The sequence below is a fragment of the Lithobates pipiens genome, unplaced genomic scaffold (genome assembly GCF_037356315.1).
Source record: "Lithobates pipiens isolate NorthernLeopardFrog02 unplaced genomic scaffold, aLitPip1_a1.2 Scaffold_28, whole genome shotgun sequence".
Taxonomy (NCBI): domain Eukaryota; kingdom Metazoa; phylum Chordata; class Amphibia; order Anura; family Ranidae; genus Lithobates; species Lithobates pipiens.
The window spans coordinates 209,003,955-209,029,776 of NW_027507789.1; the positions used below are offsets into that span (position 1 = coordinate 209,003,955).

Below are 25,822 nucleotides of genomic sequence, written 5' to 3' on the forward strand. Positions count from 1 at the left end.
CTGTACTTCTGTCTCGGTCTGATTTCATGGTTTCTGACACCCTTCCAGTGTCATGAATAAGTTAGTTATGGAACGTGGCCATGGACTTTCATAAATTAAATTTATGGGAGTGGTTTCCTGTGGGGGCAAGATTGAGGGCGGAGCTATCCAAACAAATGCTGTCACGGAGTCCATAAGGAAAGGAAAATTAAGTATTTGATTGGAAATTTTCCAATATATACGCATATACTGTATAGTGCATTCATAAAGTATTGTAACGTAAGACCCCCCTTCACCTTTTTCATTTTATTATGTTGCAGCCTGATACTACAGTTCTTTACATTCATTTTTTTAATTCTCATTAATCTACAATCAGTACCCCATAATGACAAAGTGAAAACAGAAGTTTAGAAATGTCTGTGAATTTATTAAAAAGATAACGGTGAAATATCACGTGTAGTTAGGTACAGACCCTTTACTCCGTACTTTGTTGAAGCACCTTTGGCAGCAATTACAGCCTTGAGTCTTTTTGGACATGACGCGACAAGCCTCGCACACCTGGATTGGGAGATTTTCTGCCATCGTTTTTTTGCAAATCCTCTCAAGCTCAGTCAGGTTGGATGGAGTCCGTCTGTGGACAGCCATTTTCGGGTCTCTCAAGAGATGTTCAATGAAGTTCAAATCAGGGCTCTGGCTGGGCCACTCTAGGACATTCACAGAGTTGTCCCTAAGCCACTCCTGTATTGTCTTGGCTGTGTGCTTGGCATAAGTATTCAGACCTTTTGCAACAACAATTTAGCTCAGGTGCCTCCCATTTCTCTTGAACATTGCAGAGATGTTTCTACACCTTGTTCAGAGTCTACCTGTAGTAAATTAAATTGATTGAACATGATTTGGAAAAGCACACACCTCTAGATAAAAGACCTCATAGCTGACAATGCATACTGTGTCAGAGCAAAAGCCACAAGTTCAAAGGAACTGCCTAAAGAGCTCAGAGACAGGATTTCTGCAAGGCACAGATCTGATTGTAGCATCCTGGTCCTAAACAGGGCTGCTAATAAATCTAGTTGTGCTAGGTGTTAACTAGCCTGGCTAATTGGTAGTCTTTGATCCACTGATTTCTGTCCTATGTCCGAGTTTAATTTGTAGTCTCTCTGTCTCTCTCTCTTCTGTTGCATCCTTCTGTGCCTTCTTGTAATCCCAGGCAGACTCCATGATGCTGAAATCAGTGCTCTGTGGGGGCTAAACCATAATTTCCAGGACTCCTTGTTCTTCTTTACACTGAAGATAATTCTTAATGACATTGGCTGTATGTTTGGGGTGATTGTCCTGCAGAATAAATGGGGAGCCAATCACACGCCTCCCTGATGGTATGGCACGATGGATAATTATCTGCTTGTATTTCTCAGCATTAAGGACACCATTGATCCTGACCAAATATTCTACTCCATTTGCATAAATGCAGCCCCAAACATACAAGGAACCTCCACCATGCTTCACAGTTGGCTCCAGCCAACACATTACTGTACTGTTCTCCAGCCCTTCACCCAAAAAACTGCCAAATATTTCACATTTCGACTCATCAGTCCAGAGCACCTACTGCCATTTTTCTGCACCCGGTTCCTATGTTTCTGTGCATAGTTGAGTCATTTAGCCTTGTTTCTATGTGCTATGCAATAATTGGTGCACTTACAAAGTATTGACAACTAAGCTCCATCGAAACATTGACAATAAGGTCTCCTTCACACAGGCATACTACAGTTTACCCCTGTGCAACAATTGTGTTTACCCAATTGGGGAGGTACAGGTATTCTGCGCATCACTGTGCAGACAGTCCCATTCATGTTAAAGTGGTTGTAAACCCATTACAACCACTTTAACCTGCAGGTAAGCCTAGATTAAGGCTTAGGAGATACTTGCAGAAGTAGCGGCAGTGATGTCTATGGTGCAGTCACAGAGTCGGAGCCGAGATACCCGGAAGTCACTTCGGGATAGATGGCAGAGTCGGAGGAGGTGAACGAGAGCCGATGTGTGGGCTTCGATCTCAGGCAAGTAATTCATAATGAGCTAGTATGCTATGCTTTTTTTTTCACAAAAAATAGTATGCTATGCTTACTAGCTCATTATGCCTTTGTCTTGAAGAGTGTATTTTTTTTAAGAGGCTTTACTTCCTCTTTAATTGGGATGCAGAGGCTGCACGGACACAGTCACTGCTGCTAATCTGAATCTATTAGACGGACTAGCTTTGCTCTGAAGAAGAGGGCTTGTCCGTGAAATGCATCAGTGGCAAGTCTGGCTTATGTCATGGTCGTGTGAGTTCCATCTTCTAGAAGACCATCTTGTCACCTGGGTATATATACAACGCTAGTTTAGCCATTGGCTATTGCGAGTATGCACTCATTGGTTTCAATTGCCTAATTAAGTGTTGGTGGTAATGCATTAGGCCTTTTCACCCTTTTGTTTTACTCATATTATTTCAAGATTCCCCAATCTTAGGAGGGCTCAGGGCAGCATTGACGGTGCATACCGGTCTTGGATGCTGCTGATGGTCATCGCCTACCACAGTCCTAAGTTTTCTAAGAATCCCTTAGCACTATGGTGTCAGGTTTTTGTAATTACTAACTGTATATAAACTATATTGTCAAAAGTGTTGGGATGCCTTCCTTTACACACACATGAACTTTAATGGCATCCCAGTCTTAGTCCGTAGGGTCCAATATTGAGTTGGCCCACCCTGCTCTTCTGGAAGAATGGTCAAACATCCCCATAAACACACTCCTAAACCTTGTGGACGGCCTTCCCAGAAGAGTTGAAGCTTTTATAGCTGCAAAGGGCAGGCCAACTCAATATTGAACCCTACGGACTAAGACTGGGATGCCATTAAAGTTAATGTGTGTATGTAAAGGCAGGCGTCCCAATGCTTTTGACAATTTAGTGTATACTATTGCTTCAGTATATCCAAAGCCAAAAATTGTTTCCATTCCAGTTTTGAATAGAATAGGAAAGGGTTACAACCCCTGATTATTATTATTTTTTCGCCATCAATACCACAAATAAAAAGGCATAAGAAAAAAAAGAATAAAATAAAAAGACTCTTTATTTTTAAAAAATAACTTTTTTTGTCAGAATTTACAGAGCAAAATAACTTAAAAAATATCTCTTCTCAAACTACACGGGGTGAAAGGTATAATAAATAATTGTGAGGTGAATCCTTTTTACTTGTGTTTGTTTTTAATACTTAGTACTTAATACAAAAAAGGGAAATTGTAACTAGTATTTCCTGGGAAATTACTCAGTTCAACAATCCCTTACACAGTGAAAGAGTCTCTTGACCGATCGACAAAAGTGGAGTTAAATATGACTGAAAACACACAACAACATCATCATCATCTTCATCATCATCTTCATCATCATCTTCATCATTCATCAAGAACAGAGAAACAAAGACATTTTTGCCATACATCATAGTTCTCATTCAGAATGTTTGACGTTGCGTCATATTGCACGACTGTTAGGAACTTGGCAGTTGATGAACAGAAAAGTAAAAAGCAGACCTATTGGATAAACAGAATGAAGGACTCCACTGGAAATGGATCAGTAGGAGTGGAGTGTGGTTGGAGGATTTAGGGTGTAAACCTTAAAGTAAACCTATAGGCAAAACCTATATAGCAAAACCCCTGTTGGTTTATTTTTTGACATCTGTGCCCCATTGGGGAGATTTACCTTTACTTCCTGTCTCATAGCAAAAACAGGAAGTGAGAGGAAATACTTTTGCGAACCCCCAGGTCACCAGAACTAGTGTCCCCCATTGGAAGATTTCCCATCTGTTACCTTTTTTGGGGACAACCCAAAATTTGGGATTTTTTTTTACTTAAATGTTCAATGATAATGGTAAACAGGACAAACAGAGAGGGTGAATCTCCTTAAGGGGGGGGGGGGTGTACAGACAGCAAAAAAAACTGAAAGGGGCTCTAATCCCTCTCCACTCTATCCAAAACTGAAAAAAAAGTTTTGCCTTTAGTTATACTTTAAGTAAAACTATGGACAATATATATATATATATATATATATATATATATATATATATATATATATATATATATATATATGATGCAGTCTGTCACTAGTATTTACGCAGTGAGTTTCCTGTGTCTATAGTTTTGTTGCCTTTTGATCCTACCAGTAGATCCCGTAACATCTCCACTTCCTGTAACAGGCAAAGCTGTCCAGCAAAAGTGGCAGTTACAGTTGGAAGAAACCATATAACACTGCCTGTGGTGTTTTTTCCAAAATAAAAAAAAAAAACATATATATTTTTTCCAACCCCCACCTCCCCCCCCCAAAAAAAAAAAAATGGTTTCACTTCCTAGAAAAACGTGAGATAAAGTTGGGCTTTTAACGTGTTTGTCTTCTACTTAAATCTGACCTCTTCCCAATATGACTGACAACAGCAGTGCAACCTTAATTGAAAAAGCAATAAACAGTAATAGTGACTTGCCAGTTTCATTGAGGTTATTAGGAGACCTGGTGTGGTGTGTTATTAAAAAAGAGCAAAAAGCGCCCTATCTTGTGCGGTGCGTGATCCTATCTCATGCATACGCCATAAGGGATTTGTTATACTATACCAAACCATGCCAGGTCCCTTATGGAGCATGCGTGAGATTGGTAAATGTATTGTACTGAGCATGCATGTGTCAAGATCTGCCAGGGTTTGTAAAACCATGATAGCTCCCCTACAGTGCATGTGCGTAACCCAGTAAGATTTCCCTGGAAGTTGATGTAGCCTTCTCAGGGGGCAGCTGTGAGGCCCTGGTGATATCACCAGTGCCTACTGAGGGCCATGAAGTGGGAGAAAAAAAAAAGCAAGTTTCCAAAATCTCTTTGAATGTACAAAAAACTTAAAGCTGAATTCTAAGAATTCAACAACTTTTTAAAAAAGTGCATACACACTATGAGTTAAGCCCAATTAGGTACATGTCATTTCCGGGACTTACTGTATCTCTACCACAGGTTTATTGCACTCCCGGAGGATGCACTCTGGCTGTGAGAGGAGAGAAGCACACACAGAGCAGCTATGCCAACTCTTCCCCTCTGCCACCCATTCACAGAAGCCTTTGTATTGTGTGAATGAGTTCAAAGTACAAAGGCTTCTGTGAATGGCAAGAAAGAGGGGAGAGGTGGGAATAGCACTCCCAGCAACTCTGCTCTTGAAGGAGCTGAGACCCCACCGAGCAGTGTTCTGAAGCCTGAAGTTATCTTTCTGGAGAGCAGTAAACCTTTCAGATGTGAATAATAGAGATAAGTCTACAAGGTGGCAGTCACCTCATTGAGAGGACAGAAGCACACACAGAGAAGCTATGCCAGCCCCTCCCCTCTGCTGCCCATTCATAGAAGCCTTTGTATTGTGTGAATGAGTTCATACAATACAACGGCTTATGTGAATGGGCAGAAAGAGGGGAGGGGGTGGGCATAGCATTTCCAGAAAGTCTGCTCTTGAATGAGCTGAGACCCTAGCAAGCAGTATCGGAGCTCCTAAAGTAATCTTTTTGGAGCACAGTAAACCTGTCAGATGTGAATAATAGAGATAAGTCTACAAGGTGGCAGGCACCTCGTTGGACTTAAAGTGATAGTAAAGGCAGAAGGTTTTTTTTTTATCTTAATGCATTCTATGCATTAGGATATAAAGCATTCTGTGTCCAGCAGCCCCCCACACCCCCCCCCCAATACTTACCTAAGGTCCCTCTAGATCCAGCAATGTTGCAGGTATGTCTTGGCTGCCTAGGACTCCCCTCCCCATTGGCTGAGACAGCAGTGTAGTGCCATTGGCTCCCGCTGCCGTCAATCAAATTCAGTCAGCCAATGAGGAGAGAAAGGGTGCGGAGCCAGGATGCAGCTCTGTGTCTGGATGGACACTAGGAGCTGTGGCTCGGCTCAGGTGCCCCCATAGTATGTTGGAGGGAGGGGCAGGAGCACCGAAGATGGGCCCGAGAAGAGGAGGATCTCGGCTGCTCTGTGCAAAACTATTACACAGGGCAGGTAAGTATAATGCCACGTACACACGACCGGACTTTCCGCCAGAAAAGGTCAGACGGACTTCCGAACGACCGGACTTGCCCACACACGAACGGACTAAAGTCCATTCAAAAGTCCATTCGCTTTGAATGTGATGACGTACGACGGGACTAGAAAAGGAAGTTTCATAGCCAGTAGCCAATAGCTGCCCTTGCATCGTCTTTTGGTCCATCGGACCAGCACACAGACGAACGGTTTTCCCGATAGGAATTGAGTCCGTCGGACAGATTTGAAACATGTTCTATTTCTAGGTCCGTCTGATTTTTTTTTTTAAGAAAAACGATCGGACTATCCCACACACGATCGGGCTATCCGACGGAATTCTAGTTTTGACAGTTTTTCCAAAGTACCAGAATTTCTGGAGTTCAGCTTTAAGGGTGTTCAGGGATGTGCATGCGGAGATACATGCAACATAGACTTTTGTGTTTTGGGGGGGGGGGTAAAGCTCCATTTAAAATTACGAGTCCATCCAAAGCTACCCTGTCCTTAGGGTAACAATGTTGCAGTGAGATTTTACTACAGAACAAACAACGTTGTCGCCATGTTAAAGGAAGTGGAAACATTTTTTGGATCAAATGTTACGGGAAGGAGGGGGGGGATCAGCAATACAAAAACTTCTACGTCAATGCTAGCGACAGACTGCATCCTATTTGTCATTTTTAATTCTGTCCATAGTTACAGTTTAACTCATAGAGTATAAAGTTTCTGCCACACATTTTCCAGCAGCAACTGCCATCTTGCTACAGAGTCTTTTTTTTCCCCCCCTCGGTAACCGCGTTCCTGGTTACTGGGTTTGGTCCAGCCTAGATTGAACCGTTGGCACGAGCCATCTTGCTGGATAGTCAATAAACGGGACCAATACAACAGGTATGTTTTCCAGCACTCTTAGCACTATTGAGGATCTGGCAGCATGTACTTATCTTCTCCGGTATGTATGAACCTCTTTTTCAGCACCCTCTCCAAGTGGGTCATGTTGGAGGCTTTCACAATCTTCAACAGTTGTGGAAGAAGAGCTTGACCAGGATCTGAACTTTTAATCTTTTTCAGCAGTTGGCGGATCTGTCTAGGGGTGACCGGCCTTCTGTTCTTATGGCTCGCAGTTTGCAGAAGGAGGAAGTTTTCCACTGTAAAATTCTGGTGTGCGACAAATTCGATCACTTCATTATCGCACTCTGGATCGTCTGTTGATAAAAAAAATCGAGAGAAGTTAAAATAATCGTCAACATTGTCATTTTTCACATTTGGGAAGGTCAGTATTCTTTCCCCAAACACCACAGACTGGTCAAAATATGAGTTGCTCATCAAATTCTGGGTTATCGTTTTTTCCACCCGGGTGTGAGGGAATGGTAACAAACGCTTCCTAATAGGCAGAGCGCGGACATGCACTTCCAATGGGCACCAGAGACTCGCCAATATACTCCAACTAGACCCCAAGATTTACATAGTCTGGTTGAAAAAAAAGACACAAGTCCATCCAGTTCAACCAATAAAAAGGGAAAATTATAAAATACTATATACACAATCCAATACCCACAGTTGATCCACAGAGGTGGACAACATGTCCCAGCAAAGCATGATCCAACTCCAGCGACGGAAATAATTCCTTCTTTATCCCCCAAGAAGCAATCGGATATTTCCTGGATTAACTTTACCTATAAATGTTAGTATCCAGTTATATTATCTACATTTAGGAAATAATCCAGGCCTTAACCAATCCATAATCCATGACCAAATAAATAAATTTGGAAAATGTATTCCTATGAAAAAAAAATATCTTGGCCCACCTCACCACAACCTGTTGGGTCTACCTTTCTGCTGGTCACAAACCCTACTCCATAACCACAATTTACATGCACTGCACTGACGATGGCCAACAAGCCTACAATGGCCAACGGCTATACAGTATGAGTTTTGGCACTATCCTCTTAGGTTGTGCCGCAAAATCGTGTCCCATTAACTTTGATGCATAACGACCCCTAGTGACTTCAATTCAAAATCATGTCCTATTAAATTCAATGCAAAAACGCTTTCCCACCCCCCCCCCCCCCCATAGTGACTTCAGTGCAAAATTGTGTCCCATTGACTTCAATGCAAAAATGCTCCCCCCCCAATAGTGACTTCAATGCAAAATTGTTTCCCACATTAATGAAAAATCGCCAGCCACATTAATTAAAAGAGAAGTTGAGGATTTTCTTTTTTCTTCAGAATCATACTTACCTAGGTGGATGCAGCATCAGAACTGATGTGAAAACTGCTGATTGTTCAGTTCTCAGTGCTCTGTGAGCAGAGAGCTGGTGACTGTCACTCACGGGCTCTCTGTTCTACCGCCTACACCCCCCCCCCCCCCTGTGCTCACAGGAGCTCTGAGCTGCGGAGGGGGTGGGAGTGGCTGGCTCAGGCTCTCAGCGCTTCGCTGAGAGGCTGGGCAGGGTGCCGGTCAAGGGATCTGATCGGATTCCGACCATATGGTCGCAATCTTTCCCCAGCCTTGACCGGCTCTGTGACGTCAGCCCCGCTGTCTGCTGAAAGCGGGTAACAGGAGTACAGAACAGATTGCACTCTTGTGATGCACAGGAGAAGTAAAGCCAAGCAAGCTTTGGCTGTACTTCTCCTTTAATTAAAAAAAAAAAAAAACTCTACATTTTGGTTTGCAACCAAGTGCATTCTGAATGTTCGGTTTCAGTTTTGGCAGCTGAATTTTCATTTCGATGCACCACTAATTGTGACATGTGGATACCTTCTGTTGTAGGAAATCTCTGCAGTGCTTTGCACTGATTTAGTGGACCGGCTTCTGTTTTTTTTTTTTTGGCCTACCTCAACATAACCTTCTAGAGCAGTGATGGCAAACCTTGGCCCCCAGATGTTTTGGAACTACATTTCCCATGATGCTCAACAACACTGTAGAGTGCAAGAGCATCATGGGAAATGTAGTTCCAAAACATCTGGGGTGCCAAGGTTCGCCATCACTGTAATAGATTATAACTTCCTATAAGACACCAAGGGCAGGAGCACAATTTTTAGTAGGACAATTCACTAATCATACACCGTTTGCAAATAACAGATATTACGACATGCTACTCATAGGTGCCTGGGCACACCCTGAACACCCTGTGTGGGGCAGATTACCCCTGTCTAGACTCCTGATATTTAACCAAAGCCCCCTAATGGGCTCCTAAAAACTAAAAAAGTAAAAAAATAAATCAAACCATACAATTGCAAAAAGTAAAATAATAAAAATAAAAACTACTGACACCATCCACTGCTCTACTGACACCGTCGGTAAATATACATGTGCACACACATGTGTTTAAACTTTGGGGTGCACACGCTAATGCAATAAGCTGTGCACACCTATGATGCTACCTAAAATGTTAGAAAATGTTACAGAAAAAATAAAAAAGGTGAACACAGAACTCCTCTCCCCACCCCCTTAGTCTTCTTCCTCTGCTGTGTGCAGTGGTTCCACGATGGATCAGAGCAATTCACTGTGAAGTCGCTGACCAATCAGAATCGCTCTGGTCCATCCCAGAAGTGCTGTACAGAGAAGAGCGGGGATTTTAAATCCCTGGACCGCTGAACCGGCTGCGAGGGCACTGACAGCTCAACAACCTCAGAGGTAAGTATAGCGGGAACCAAGGGTGGTGGGGATGGTGCACGGTCCACGGTGGTGGGGTTGGTGCACGTTTTTTTCTGTAAAGGTGAAGTAACACTTTACAGAAAAAATTACTCACACCAAAAGGGAGTCATTGATTACACCTCAGATCGCGAAGGTTCCTATTTATCCAGATCATTGTATCCCCTAGCAATTTCATAACAAATGCACACGCATGGGTGCCACTCGGAGTATTAACACATGTCCCAGATACAATGGGAATTGGAATATGTAAAGGGGTTGTTTCACAAATTTTGATGCCTCCCATCTTGGCCAATGTGTTGGAAGACATTTTGGATTGAAGCAATAGAGTTACCTGCGTGGCTTTAAGTATCAGGGAATGTTCCTAATGCTCATTAGAGTTTACAAAACTGTTGGAGGAGTATCAAAACGCCTTCAGCAAGCATTACAGAACAAGCCCAACTGAATGTATGTAACTATTAGTAAATACTAATAGTAAATGGACTCCAAGGATTAACCCATATACTGCAACTAGACAATAGAAAGGCATTATATTTCTACTAAATGCAAAAAAATGGGCAGTAAGCTTCACCTGGGCGAGAATTTCTGGGCGAAGCTGGGGAATCCTAGAACTACTATTATAGAATATTAATAGTTCTGGTGGCCAGCAGAAACTGTGCAGTATTCTTTCCAGCTGACAACAAAGATTGGACTAGTGGGTGCAAGAGGAGTCTGTGAAATAAAGGAATTCGAGGTTTCAATAAAATAGACGACTCCTACCCAATCTTAGAAATACAACTTTGGGAGCCTCTGCCAATCGGACCACCAACAAGCCTTTTTTATCTCGCAGACTTCTCTTACTGATCCCTTATACCTTCCTGAGAATCCCACAAAGAATCAAGGATGGACATAGGTTGGACTTGATGGACTTGTGTCTTTTTTCAACCTCACCTACTATGTAACTATGGAAACCTCCAAGGCATAGAGAGTGACCGTCTTGATCCTACATGGTTTTCTTCACCTTGGAAGGTTGTGTGTTTCCCACCCATTTGGGTGACCACAGCCTCAGTAGATGTAAGTCATCTTTTATCTCCTTTCTTCATACTTGTGGAACCACTCTCTTTGGTTTTTACCCTCATGAAGCAATTTACTACACTCCATCTTTTCTTTTCTTTTCCGGTGGCCCAATGAGCTATACCAGAGACCTGGCCAGCTTTTCAGGACTAAACTCTTCAGGCCATGGTTGACCACCACAATTTAGACCTTGAAAACTGGACCAAACACTTCAACTGGACACAGTTGACCATCCGAGGGCGAGAGCATAATAACACTGTGGCTTTCAAAGAGTGAAACTGCCCGGTATGGAATCATAAAATGAAAGGCATAGACCTGCCTACAATGAAGAGTCCAATTAAACTGTCTGCAAGGGATTATAAAAAAAAATAAAAATTCAGGGAGGCTGAGACATTTTCTGCATAACAACATTGATGCTGCTTCTGTAGCCCTGAAATACACAGTAAAGTCATAACTTACCAATAATTGTCAATTTTCTGCAATCCTTGGCGCAGTAATGAGAGTGCCAGTGGAAGCCCGGCTTGCACTCACAGACTCTATTATGGGTGGCATTGCACTCATGTTTGACCTGCTCCCTGTCCTCGCAAATAACGTTACAAAAGCGGCATTTTTCCACATAATTCCAGTAGGCGGTGTAATGATGCTCCGGGCAAGGTTGGCAGTCCGTCCTACTCGTGGATGTGCAGTGATTGGCCACAAAGGTCCCTGGAGGGCACTGCTGGCATGTGATGTCTTCTCCAGTCTCCTGGTCTGTCCACTTATAGGTTGGGGTAACTGTGCACGTCCCTTCCACAAGTAGGAGAAACAGGGCCAAAGACAGCTGAAAAACAAGAACACAAAAACAATCAACAAGTTTATCCCAAATAATTTCAGCAGGAGCATATAACAAGAAAAAAAACAGACCACTTTAAAGTAGAACTATAGGCAAAACTTTTTCATTTTCATTTTGGACAGAGTAAGGGAGGGTTATAACCCCTGTGAGATCACCCCCCCCCCCCCAATCTGTGTCCCATTGGGGAGATTTCCCTTCACTTCCTGTTCCATAGCCAAACAGGAAGTGAGAGGAAATCTCTGAAAATTAAAGGAATTCCTTGAAGACCCCCAGGTTACCAGAACTAGTGTCACCATTGGAAGATTCCCCCTCTATTACTTTTCTGGGGACAACCCAAAATTTGTGATTTTCTTTTACTTTCAATGATAATGGTTAAAAGGACAAATATAGGGGGGGGGGGGATCTCCCTAATGGGGACACAGATTGCAATAAAAACTGATAGGGGTTCTGATCCCTCCCTCTATCCAAAACTAACAAAAAAAAAAAGTTTGGCCTTTAGTTATACTTTAGGTGTATCTGTTTGAAGTAAGCAGATTTTTTTCAAATGTAATTATTTCTTTTATATGTGCGAAAGAAGCAGGGGCGTTGCTAGGTGGCAAAAAGACCAGGGGCTTCAGCCCGAAGTCAAAGAACCAGGGGGGGGGGGGCGTGGCTTTTTTTTTGGCCTGGGCAGTGGGGATGTGTGACTTACTGAATAAACGCACCTGCCTGACACTGACCATTACACTGACCTGCCTGACTTACACACACTGACCTGCCTGACCTACATCACTGACCATTGACCTGCCTGACCTACATACACTGACCTGCCTGACCTACATACACTGACCACTGACCTGCCTGACCTACATACACTGACCTGCCTGACCTACATACACTGACCTGCCTGACCTACATACACTGACCTGTTTGACCTACATACACTGACCACTAACCTACATACACTGACCTGCCTGACCTACATACACTGACCTACATACACGGACCAGTGACCTGCCTGACCTACATACACTGACCTACATAGACGGACCACTGACCTGCCTGACCTACGTACACTGACCTACATAGACGGACCACTGACCTGCCTGACCTACATACACTGACCTGCCTGACCTACATACATTGACCACTGACCTGCCTGACCTACATACACTGACCTACATACACGGACCACTGACCTGCCTGACCTACATACACTGACCTGCCTGACCTACATACACTGACCACTGACCTACATACATGGACCACTGACCTGCCTGACCTACATACATTGACCACTGACCTGCCTGACCTACATACACTGACCTACATACACGGACCACTGACCTGCCTGACCTACATACACTGACCTGCCTGACCTACATACACTGACCACTGACCTACATACATGGACCACTGACCTGCCTGACCTACATACACTGACCTGCCTGACCTACATACATTGACCACTGACCTGCCTGACCTACATACACTGACCTATATACACGGACCACTGACCTGCCTGACCTACACACACTGACACTGACATACACTCTGTGTCTGACCTACCTCAGCTCAGTCGTGGTGTGCGGTCACAGCAGGCAGTCAGTCACTGGGGAGAGGAGAGCCGAGCCGAGCCGCCCGCCCGAGTGGGGATGTAGCGTTCCCGCCTTCTGGAGCCTGCAGGCTAAGATGGACGTCACGTCACACGTCCCGCTCCAGAAGGCGGGACAAGCGGCACTCGGCCACTTTCGACTGCTATGGCTAATTTTGGCCGCAGGGGAGCGATCTCTTAGCGAGTGCGGCCGAAATTAGCCAACGCTCGGGGCTAACAATGGAATGCAGCATTCCATAGACTTTGGGCTTTTCGGGGTCACATTCTGGGCTTCAGCCACCCCTCGCCACCCCCTCCTGACGCCCCTGGAAAGAAGTCAATTTGATGTAAGTAATCTGAGCAATTGTTCGTGAGTTCATGAAGCTCTATTAAACCCGAAAGCAACCAATCATTATATTGCAGCTTACCAATTCCTAAATATAATGGCTGCATTCGTTTTCTTTCTATTTAATTTGTTTTGCTTTCTTTGCTTTAATTTTCATCCTGATTTTGATGTTTTTCAACTGGGCAAGCTCTCCTGCAGATGCAGCAGTTAGACGGCTGAGACAAACCATTTACTACTGACAGGGTTGCTTACATTGATCAACTTTTATTTATTTATGTAAAACCCTTATCCCAAAAGGAACAAAAATCTGTTGCTTAAAGTGTAACTCCACTTTTCTTGAGAAAAAACAAACAAACATTCTCCTCTGTGTGATTTCTGTACATTACAAGGATTTTAACAAACTTTAACAAACTTTGTTGCAGATTCCCACCTTTTGTTATTCTGCAGAAATCCCTGTGTGTCCATGTCCTGGGAGTGGACAGTAACAAACCAGCTGCTGCACCTGCAGGGCTCTAATGAAGTAGGGTTTGCATCCCTTTAGATGTGATTTCCTATTCTATATTACCAAAAATGACATTTTTGTTGGAGGGGATGCCGAAAAATCTGACTTGTATCTGAGCGTAGACTTCTGGGAAAATCCGCGAGCCAATCACACAAGCAGGATATTATGTTTCTGGGGGGCGTTCTGTAAGCAGTCTGTCTACAGAACACCCTCCAGATGACAGGAGGTTTAAAAAAGGGTAGTAGCGTGCTGCCACCTAGTGACGACAATGTATACAAATTACAGCTGCTGCAATCACCAAATATGTTCCCACATCCACAGTACAATAATGAAATGTGTAATTGGGCTGCTTCAATAATATGGTGATAACTAAAAAGTGACTATAAAATGACTATATAGTTAAACAGATAAAAGATAACAGATTAAAGATAAAGTGCCAGTGCAAAATAAATCCTTGAGCGTATACAAAAGTAATACCAAAAAGTTCACTACAATAAAATATGAATAAAAAGGCTTCTTAGTTGTGCAATGCAGAAAGTCTCTATTTCATATACAGTATCTCACAGAAGTGAGTACACCCCTCACATTTTTATGTGACAACATTGAAGAAATTACACTTTGCTACAATGTAAAGTAGTGAGAGTGTACAGCTTGTATAACAGTGTAAATTTGCTGTCCCCTCAAAGGTGGTGGACTGGCCAAGCTTGTCTCCAGACCTAAACCCTATTGAGCATCTGTGGGCATCCTCAAAGGGAATGTGGAGGAGCGCAAGAAAAGATAGAATAAAATATTTACAAAAATGTGAGGGGTGTACTCACTTTTGCGAGATACTGTAGTGCTTCATAGAGGTGACACCACAGTGTTTCCGCAATTTCCAACCTGTGCTCCTTCCACCAGGTGAAGTGCAAGCTCACCTTCATTATAGACCCCAACGGGGTCAATAAAGCATAAAATCAGGTCAATCTGTTGGACCAAACTTTGGGCCGTGAAGATTCCTTCTCCAAAACGTCTCTCGTCGGAATCTGATCGGTTCTAAGGGAACCTGCACATCAGAGTTTGGTCCAACAGATTGACCTGCTTTTATGCTTGATTGACCTGCTTTTATGCTTGATTGACCCCGTTGGGGTCTATTTATGAAGGTGAGCTTGCACTTCAGCTGGTAGAAGGAGCACAAGTTGGAAATTGCAGAAACACTGTGGTGTCACCTCTATGAAGCACTATACAAAATAGAGACTTTCTGTATTGCTTATAAGAAGCCTTATTATTCATATTTTATTGTATTGAACTTTTTTAGTATTACTTTTGTATTTGTTCAAGGATTTGTTTTGCACTGGCACTTTCTCTTTATGATACATTTACCTATATAAGCATTTATAGTCACTTTTCAGTTATAGCCTCACCATATTTTTGAGGCAGTGCAATCACACATTCCATTACTGTTAATACAGGAGGTGTGTTACTGGCCGGATCAGCAGATGAAAATAGAGGGAGAAATAGCCTAAAAAAAAAAAAAAAGTCTGATGAAAATCAATAGTGTTTCTGCATTCTTAAATGCCAGCAAACTACAAGAAAATTCCTGGCTGACAAAAAACACAAGAATACAAATAAACCTTAAAGGGGTTGTAAAGGTAAATTTTTTATTTTCTACATAGGTTCCTTTAAGCTAGTGCATTGTTGGTTCACTTACCTTTTCCTTTGATTTCCCTTCTAAATGTTTTTTTGCTTTGTCTGAATATCTCACTTCCTGTTTCTCCTCAGTAAACTTCTCACCATCATCCGAGCTGGTGGTTAGTCAGCCAGAACAGCTTACTGAACAGCTTACTGAGGAGGAACAGGAAGTGAGAAATTCAGACAAAGAAAACAAAGAAAAAAAAACATTTAGAAGGGAAATCGAAGGAAAAGATAAGTGAACCAACAATGCAAAAGCTTAAAGGAACCTATGTAGAAAATAAAAAAATTTACCTTTACAACCCCTTTAAGCCTTGACAACCACAAAGGTTGGCTACGTTGGAGCTCACATGAAGAAGCTGAGTAAACAAAGGACACTTTTCCAGGTAAGTTTAGGTAATGTTGACATACGCCCTCATTTGTTTTATGCTTACTTACAAACAAGTGACATTATGACATGCGATAATGTTGCTCAATCTCTTAAAGGTTGGAAGAGCTACTGACGCGTGACTTCGTTCCTGTTCTATTTTAATTTGCAAAGCTATTTTAGTAGGCGACAAAGCATGTGGATATTGTGACTTCACTTTAACTTTTTTCCAACCCCAAGCACGTGGATAGCTAATATTACTCAGCAATTTTTTGTCCAGAAAAGTGTGCATGTAGTAAATAGTACCTAGGGACCCTCTCCTTAGCAGCATGCAGGCTGCTACACCTAATGCTGCCCCACAACAAAAGGTGGTGCCCAGAGTCTTGGGCTCTATGGCATCTCCACTGCCAAGTAGGGGATGCTAGCAAGGGATGGATTTATACCCACCTACTATACAAAGAATAAACCATTGTGACCCCATTTTTGGTGAAAGGGTAAAGGAAACTGCTTAAAAAAGTCTATCCAAACCCAAGAACTGTAAGAATGAAATGTAATATTTTGCAGCATACAAATCCTTAAATGTTGTGGCTGTGTTCCTATTTTTGCGTTTTTATTTTCACCTATTGATCTTGCCAATAACAAATTTCCTGGGGTGGAGACACTTCCCCACACTGGTCTCCAAGGAATAAGGGAATGGACTATCTCGGTACCAATTGGACAGAATACACATTAGGTCAGCCATTCTAAACCAGGGTTCCGTGGAACCCTGGGATTCCTCCAGAGGTGGCTAGGGGTTCCTTGAGCTGTGGCTGATTTACCTCCTGTTTGATGGTGCCTACATACTTCTGAGCCAATGCCACTTGTAGGAGCCAGTGGTATGACACCAATGATCTTGATAGCTCTCTGTAAGAGGGCCATTCTTACCACCACTGTACAAAAGGGCATTCTTCTCACTGACCACCAAAGAAAGGGGAATTGTTCCCACTGACCCCCAATGAATGGGTTTATTAGGGGTTCCCAGAGATTTGAAAATTATTTTAAAGGGTTCCCCATGGGGTAAAAAGGTTGAGAAAGGCTGCATTAGGTAAAATAAGGATGTTTTATTTGTACAAACAGATAAAAACAAGATATCCAAATATAGATAGGAACATCATTCACAATGTTCATACCATAAGAATGCTTAAAATACAAGAATGTCTATACATGTGTGTAATACTTAATGTACTCCAAAAGGTGGAGACAAGAGGTATAGTAGGTCCTCATGGGACATGTGTTCCTCCTCTACATGTTTTGCGGGGTTCTACCGCTTCATCAGGAGGATCATATCTGGAATGGGATAACAGATATAGACCATTGCTCTGAGGAAGGGGGCCAGTCTCCCAAAATCATGATACCCTACCATTCCAGCTTCATGGGATCACACAAATGGTGTAAACACCCAACACATTTCGGGGGACTTGCCACCCTTGCTCAGAGCAATGGTCTGAGGAAGTAGGCCAGTCCCCTGAGACCCGTTAGTTGATTCTGCCACTCGTATGATCCAATGAGGTTGGAGTGTGGACTTCTGGATTCTGTATTATGATAGGCTACTATTCCATTTTGGTTTGTGAGTATATTTTGGATCTTTTAATAAAGGGCTTGAGATAATTGCACTGGGCGTTTGTGCCCTTCTGTTCTTTTCCATTTGTGCAGTGCAAGATTTCCCTGATATATTTTTTAGTACCTACAGAGGTGTTGTTATCTGCCAAAGTAAAACATTGCTGGGGGAGTTATAGGGCCGCCATTAACTTTCACAAAACATTGAGCGTTGGTCTACAGAATAAGGGTAAGAAGTGGTGGTCTACAGAAGAAGATAAGAAGCAACAGTCTATAGAAGATGGGTAAGAAGCTGTGTTCTACAGAAGATGGGTAAGAAGTGGTGGTCTACAGAAGATGGGAAAGAAGCATGGTCTACAGAAGATGAGTAATAAGCATGGTCTACAGAAGATGAGTAATAAGCATGGTCTACAGAGGATGGGTAAGAAGCATGGTCTACAGAAGATGGGTAAGAAGCGGAGGTCTACAGAAGATGGGTAAGAAGCGGAGGTCTACAGAAGATGGGTAAGAAGCGGAGGTCTACAGAAGAAGGGTAAGTAGCAGTGGTCTACATAAGAAGAGTAAGTAGCGGAGGTCTACAGAAGAAGGGTAAGAAACGACAGAGGAAGAGGAAGGGTAAGAAGCGGTGGTCTACAGAAGAAGAGTATGAAGCAGCAGTCTACAGAAGAACGGTAAGAAGCGGGTGGTCTAAGGAAGAAGGGTAAGAAGCGGCGGTCTACAGAAAAAGGGTATGAAGTGGCAGTCTACAGAAGAAGTGTGAGAAGCGGTGGTCTACAGAAGAAGAGTAAGAAGCAGTGGTCTACAGAAGAAGAGTAAGAAGCAGTGGTCTACAGAAGAAGAGTAAGAAGCAGTGGGATGCAGCAAAAGAGGACTGGGGACCAATGATCTGCAGCAGAATTAGGAAGTGGTGGTCTGCGAGAGAAGAAGAATAGGGAGCCGAGATCTGCAGTAGGAGAAAGGACCGGAAATATGCAGTAAAAGAAGAGCAGTGATTATTGATTTGCAGTAGAAGAGTGGGATGTGGAGATCTGCAGGAGAAGAAGAATAGGGAGCAGTGATCTGGAGTAGGAGGGGAGGACAGACTGGTGATATGAATTAGAAGAGGTGTAGGGAGCAGTGTTATGAATTAGAACAGATGTAAGAGTAATAAGCAGTTTAAGTGGAGAAGAAAGCAATGATCTGCAGTAGAAGAGGAGTAAGGTGCACTAATTACTGCTTTAAAAGAGGAGTAGAGTACAGTAATGTGCAGTAGCAGTAGTAATCTGCAATAAAAGAGTAGAGAGAAGTGATCTAACGTAGGAGCAGGGTGCATTGATCAGTAGTAGAGGAGTATGGTGCAGTGATCTGCAGTAGAACGGGGAGTAAGGAGCAAGTGATCTGAAGTAGGATTGGGGAGCAGTGATCTGCAGTGGAAGACTAGAAAGCAGTAATCTACAATAGAAGCAGAGTGCAGTGATTGGATCAGTGATCTACAGTAGGGGCAGTGCAGTGATTTGCAGAACAAAAGGGAATGGGGGGCAATGATCTGAAGTGGAAGATGAGTAGAGAGCAGTGATCTGCAGTAGAAGAGAGAGAAGGGAGGCATGATCTGCAGAAGCAGTAGGGAGCAGTAATCTATAGTAAAATAGGAATAGGAAGCAGTAATCTGAAGAAGAGAAGAGAAGAAAACAGTGATCTAAAAGTAGAAGAAAAAGGAGCGGTGATCTAAAATAGGAGTGGGGTGCAATGATTAGCTGTAGAAAAGGAGTAGGGAGTTGTGATTTACAGTAGGAGCAGTGTGCAGTGATCTGCAGTAGAAAAGCGAGCCTACCCAACCAGGAACTGCAGGGAGACAACGCTCTGGGCAGTGCTCCCCCCCTCCCTCCGAAAAGCAATGGAGACACAATTATATGTGAGGCAACAGTAGAACAGAAATAGAGCGGATATGGTTGATTTAAGAGATCAGGGTGAATGTTTTTTGGCACTGACCACTGTTATACTCAAACCGAGAGTTTGAATCAGTTTTGCATAGTTTCTTCCTTTTAGTTTATTCGAGGTCCTCACATCCTTTTTTACCTCACTTTGTATTTTGAAACAATATGTCAAAGGTATTAGAACACGCTACAAACAATTTAAACCCTTGGTCGGATGGGTGGGAGGGCTGGGACCCCCTTTCTTTGCCAGTCACAGTCCAAAACCACCCCCACCTAGGCCCACGCAAACCTCCAGTTTTAAAGAGGTATTGTGTTTATACAAGTTTATACTTGCTACCTTAGTAATCAGGTCTTAGGCCGCGTACACACGCGGGGACTGTTCGCTCAACTTTGTTCGTCAAACAGTTTCAGCGGACAGTCCGCTCAAAATTAGCATGGACGGACTTGGCCACACACGACGAACGAACAGTCCGCTGAAACCGTGCGCGATGACGTGAACGGCACGTACGACGGGACTAGAAAACGACGTCCTATACACTGCAATGCAAACTTCGGCGTGTAAATCCTTTCTGAGCATGCGCGGAACTTAGTTTGACGAACAAGCCTACACACGAGGGGACTGTTCGCTGAAACAAAGTTTCAGCGGACAGTTTTTCGGAAATTCCGAAAAACTTTGTTCAGCAGACTGTTCGCTGAAACTGTCCGCTGAAAGCCCACACACGAGCGGACTGTCCGCCGAAACACTGTTCAGCGGACAAAGTTGAGCGAACAGTCCCCGCGTGTGTACGCGGCCTAATAGTTGTGACCTGCATATAAATTCCCACCCTACTAAGCAACAGAAGGACACACTCCTCTACCCTTGGGTAGACTACACTTTCATTTCATCCCTCCCTCCCCCTCTACTGTCCTTTTCCCCCCTCCCTCTCATCCTGCATCCTTTTCCCTTTCCTACACCCCCTGCAACCAGAGCGATGGACTCTCTAAAAATATTGTCCCTCAATGCCAAGGGCCTAAGCACTCCGGAAAAAAGGCGTATGCTATTAAATGATCTCAGGAAATCTCACGCAGATATTGCCTTCATCCAGGAAACCCATTTCAAACTCGACAAATTCCCTCTCCTCAAAAATAGATTCTACCCCTTAGTCTACCACTCCACCAACCCGGCAGCTAAAACCAAGGGAGTATCTATACTGATCTCGAGCAAGATCCCTTGGCAATGCCAGGCGGTGCTGGGAGACCTGGAAGGCCGTTATATGTTCCTAAATGGACTGGTGGGCGGGACACCTCTAACGCTAGCATCGGTCTATGCCCCCAACGAACATTAGAGCTCTTTTATTAAGCGAGTCCTTGACAAACTTAGCGCATTTACAACCTGCCAACTGATCTTAGAGGGTGGTTTTAATGTCCCTCTAATTCCATCCTCAGACACATCCTCAGGGCACTCCTCACTTCCTCCATCACATAGCAAATAGCCAACTCTCTCCACAAAGCGCAACTAATTGATATTTGCCGCCTAATGCACTCTGGAGAACGTGATTACACTTTTTACTCTCACGATCACAAACTTTACTCCAGAATAGACTACTTCCTGGTACCCCATAGTCAACTACACCCGGTGATAGACTCCTCCATAGGAAGACCACGCTCCTATCACCATCGAATATGCACTCTCAGGGAGATCTGTGCCCCGTTCGAGGTTTTGGCGGTTAAACGAGAGCCTCCTCCAAATCCCAGAAATCCTGGCAGAAGCCAACAAAACAGTGATCAGGGGGCTGTTAATCAGCCACGGAGCTAGCCAAACTTCTGTCTGCCTTATCATCCTTGGAAGCCCGCCATAAACATGCCCCATCACAATCCATCGAGACAGAGTTAGGGCTGGTATGCAAGCAGATATCCGACTACACTATAGAGCCAAGGCAGCCATACAGAGATGCCGACAGACTGCTTACGAATCCGGTGACAAATGTGGGAAGATTTTAGCTAGGGCAGTCCAGGAACAAAAACAAGCATCCTACATCCCTCATATTACAAGACCCAACGGCCAGAGGGTCACCTTACCAGAACATATTTCAGATGCGTATAGGGACTTCTATGCTAAGCTGTACAACCTGACAAACACATCGCCCCCCCCCCCCCCCCCCAAGTAGCCACTGATGACTACTTAAAGTCCTCTCATATGCCCTCGCTCACCACGGAAACAAGAGCCGAACTAGAGTCACTTATTACCATAGAGGAACTCCAGACAGCCATCAAGACCATGAAACCAGGCAAGGCCCCAGGCCCAGATGGTTTTACCATCCAATATTATAAAAATTTTCTCCCCATCATAGGCCCACGAATGCTGACTTTCTTCAATGCAGCTGGCAACGAAGCTACTTTTCCCAGGGAGATGCTGAAAGCCCACATCTCCCTAATTACTAAAGAAGGCAAGGACCCAACTATATGCGGGAGCTACAGACCCATATCTTTGCTTAATTTTCCAAAATATTGGCATCCCGACTAGCACAACACCTCCAATCTTTGATAAACCTCAACCAAGTGGGCTTTGTACCTAACAGGGAAGCCCAAAACAACTCAATTAAAGTTCTAAATCTACTTCACATAGCCAAAACCAAGGGCACTCCGTGTGTATTCCTGAGTACCGACGCTGAAAAAGCATTTGATAGAGTAAATTGGAACTTTAGGTTCACGGTCCTCCGCCACATTGGGCTAGGAGATAGGATGCTTGGTTGGATAAGCAAAATATGCTCTAACCCCATGGCACAAGTAAAAGCGTACGGTCTCCTCTCGTCCCACTTCCCCATTTCCAATGGTACCAGACAGGGATGCCCCATGTCACCTCTCCTCTTTGCGCTCTCACTAGAACCTTTCCTGTGTAAAATAAGACTGAACCCAGACATTCAGGGACTCACAGTAGGCGACATCCATTGCAAGATCGCAGCCTATGCAGACGACCTACTGTTCACCCTAACCAATCCACAGATATCTTTGCCAAACCTCCTTAAAGAATTTGAAACGTACGGCACATTATGGAACCTGAAGATAAATTTCTCCAAATTGACAGCCATGGGACTTGTCATGACTACTCAGGTCATGCAGTCCATGCAACCACATTTTCGCTTTAAGTGGACGAGTATAGCACTCAAATACTTAGGTACACACATCCCAACAGATATCAAACGCACTTTCGAGCTGAACTTTCCACCCATCCTGTTTAAGGTCCGGGCCCTCCTGGAGAAGTGGGGTAGCGGACTGCACTCCTGGTTTTGGTCAGATGTAACCTCCTCAAAATGTGCATCCTTCCTAAATTTCTGTACTTGCTCCAGGCCCTTCCCATCCACATTCCTTCTTCAAACAAGTTCATTCTATAGTCACCCAATTTATCTGGGCCAATAAAACGCTGCGTATTAAAAGAATTCTCATCTCACTGCCAAAACAGCAGGGAGGTTTGGCATTACCAGACGTCAGACAGTACTACCTGGCCTCACAATTGGGCCGCATTTTAGACTGGAGGCGCAACGGAGCGACTAAACTCTGGGTGCAGGTGGAACAAGCCCAAGTGGACGTTGCACTAAAAGGTAAGCTTTGGTGCTTTGACTCCCTCCCCAAAGAACTGAAAACACACCCTCTTTTAGGTGCCACTCTACACCACAGTAGACAGGCAACCATCCAATTTTCCCTCACTTCCAACGACTCCCCTCTATACCCAATCTTAGGACACCCTGATTTTACACCCGACCTTCAACCCATGGGGTTTGACACCCTAAGGAGAAGTTTGTACAAAACGGGCGCTGGCCTACTATACCGGAACTAACAGAACCGACGGGTGTGTATCAGCTCCCCTTTTGGAAAGCAGCACAATTTCACCACTTCCTGCATTCATTATCCAACCCCCCTAACTTCAGCAGACAACTGATGCTCTTTGAAGACCTCTCCTCAGGTACTGAAATGATAACAAAAACCCTCTCCAAAACATACGCCTTAATCAACACACCACCTACGCGACCTAATCTGCCCTGTCTAGAGAAGTGGGAAAGAGATCTTAACTGTAAATTCTCCGAGATACAACAACAAAAAATTATCGATTGTACGTTCAAATCCTCCCTATGCACTATGACACAGGAAACCAACTATAAAATTATGTCACAATGGTACCTCACCCCCTCCAGACTACACAAGTGTTTCCCCAATACCTCAGATCGATATTGGCGCTGTGGGGAAGGAGAGGGTTCAATGCTACACATCTTCTGGTCTTGCCCTAACCTGCTAAACTTCTGGAAGGAGATTAGACGTATCACCCAGAAGTTCACAGAGTATGAGATTCCAGATGATGCGTCCTTTTTCCTCCTCCATTTATCAAAAATCCAGATGAAAAGATACAAAAAATCACTGACCCAACATCTCTTAAATGCTGCAAAAGCATGTATACCAATCTGCTGGAAACAGCAGTGCCCACCGACGGTGGCAGACTGGCTGCGCAAAGTGGAGGAGATACGTAAGCTAGAGGACTTAGTTCTCACAGCGCAACACAACCATGAGAAGTACTTAGTAACCTGGGCCAATTGGAATATCTATTTATCCAGATGAGGGAACCTCTCTCTTGAACTCCTAACTGGCAACTCAAACACGCATGCAACTCTGAGCCCAAGAGTGCCACAACGTGCTCACCCTCGCTCTGGCTGCTGCTGCCCCCTCACCGCTTCCCCTCACCATTTCCCTGTCCTCTCCCCCCCCCCCTTTTTTCTTTTCCTTTTCTTTTACCTCCCCCTTGCCACTACTGTACTAAGAGAAAAGTGGAAAAAGCTGGGAGGAATGCCAGCCAACATTAACCACGTGTGCGATGATCACATTAACTCTAGTAGTCACAAAATTCACACATCTGTTTTATGTTATTCTCGCATTTACATTTGCTGGTACTCAGTACTTTATCGTATAAGATGTCTGTAACATGCTCATTATCTTTTGACTTTCTGTATTGCTGGGATTTCTCCCTCAGTTGGTGTTTAATAAAAATGTTATATTTGAAAAAAAAAAAGAGGTAGGGAGCAGTCATTTGTAGTACACACAGAGTAAGGGCAGTGGTCTACTGTTAAAGAAGGGAGCAGTTATCTGCAGTAGAAGAGGAGTAGAAAGCAGAGATCTGCAGTAGAAGTAGGGGAGCAGTAATTTGTGGTACAATCAGAGTAGAGAGCAGTAGCCTGCAGAAGAAAAAGAGAAGGGAGCAGTGATCTGCAGTAGAAGTAGGGAGCAGTAATCTGCAGTAGAAGAGAAGGGGGCAGTGGTCTGCAGTAGAAGAGAAGGGAGCAGTGATCTGAAATAGAAGTAGGGAGCAGTGGTTTGTAGTAGAAGTAGGGAGCAGTAATCTGCTGTAGAAGAGAAGGGAGCAGTGGTTTGTAGTAGAAGTAGGGAGCAGTAATCTGCCTTAGAAGAGAAGGGAGCAGTGATCTGCAGTATAAGTAGGGAGCAGTAATCTCCAGTAGAAGAGAAGGGAGCAGTGGTTTGTAGTAGAAGTAGAGAGCAGTAATCTGCAGTAGAAGAGAAGGGAGCAGTGATCTGCAGTAGAAGAGAAGGGAGCAGTGATCTGCAATAGAAGTAGGGAGCAGTGGTTTGTAGTAGAAGTAGGGAGCAGTGGTTTGTAGTAGAAGTAGGGATCAGTAATCTGCAGTAGAAGAGAAGGGAGCAGTGGTTTGTAGTAGAAGTAGGGAGCAGTAATCTGCAGTAGAAGAGAAGGGAGCAGTGGTTTGTAGTAGAAGTAGGGATCAGTAATCTACAGTAGAAGAGAAGGGAGCAGTGGTTTGTAGTAGAAGTAGGGATCAGTAATCTGCAGTACAAGTGGAGTAGGGAGTAGGGAACAGTGATCTGCAGTAAAAAAAAAAAAGGGAGCAGTGATTTCCATTAGAAGAGTAGTAGGAAGCAGTAATGTACAGGAGAAGGGACCCACCGATGAACACAAACATTTGAATATAACATTCTAGCAAAGGTAAAAAGCTGGATAATGTAGCAAAAGAAAAAAAAAAATCTATCATGAGAAAGGAGAAAATTGCAATAATAAGTATCTAGTATCAAAATAAATCAGATTTGCTTACCTTTAGCCCAGAGGAGTACATATTTCTTTTTGCCATTTTTAAATGTCTCTTCTTTTCAGGGGTCTATAGGGACCTGTCTGGCAAAGAAAAATAAAACCTGCATGAGTGCCCCATCGCACCGCTAGGTGTCGCACACATTCTCACATATGAGCTCTGCAGATGTTGCAGCAATGACATAACTCCAGAGACTGACACAGAATT

The 25,822-nt window shown here is 43.7% G+C and overlaps 1 protein-coding gene across 1 annotated transcript; it reads right to left on the reverse strand.

The window, feature by feature from the left end:
* Positions 1-3,058: 3,058 nt before the first annotated feature.
* Positions 3,059-25,822, reverse strand: TNFRSF6B (TNF receptor superfamily member 6b). Its single transcript, XM_077460417.1, has 3 exons — positions 25,622-25,822; positions 11,198-11,558; positions 3,059-7,232 (listed from the first exon to the last, which is right to left on the reverse strand). Exons 1-3 carry the CDS (start codon positions 25,655-25,657, stop codon positions 6,943-6,945), a joined length of 687 nt encoding a protein of 228 aa, XP_077316543.1. The 5' UTR covers positions 25,658-25,822; the 3' UTR covers positions 3,059-6,942.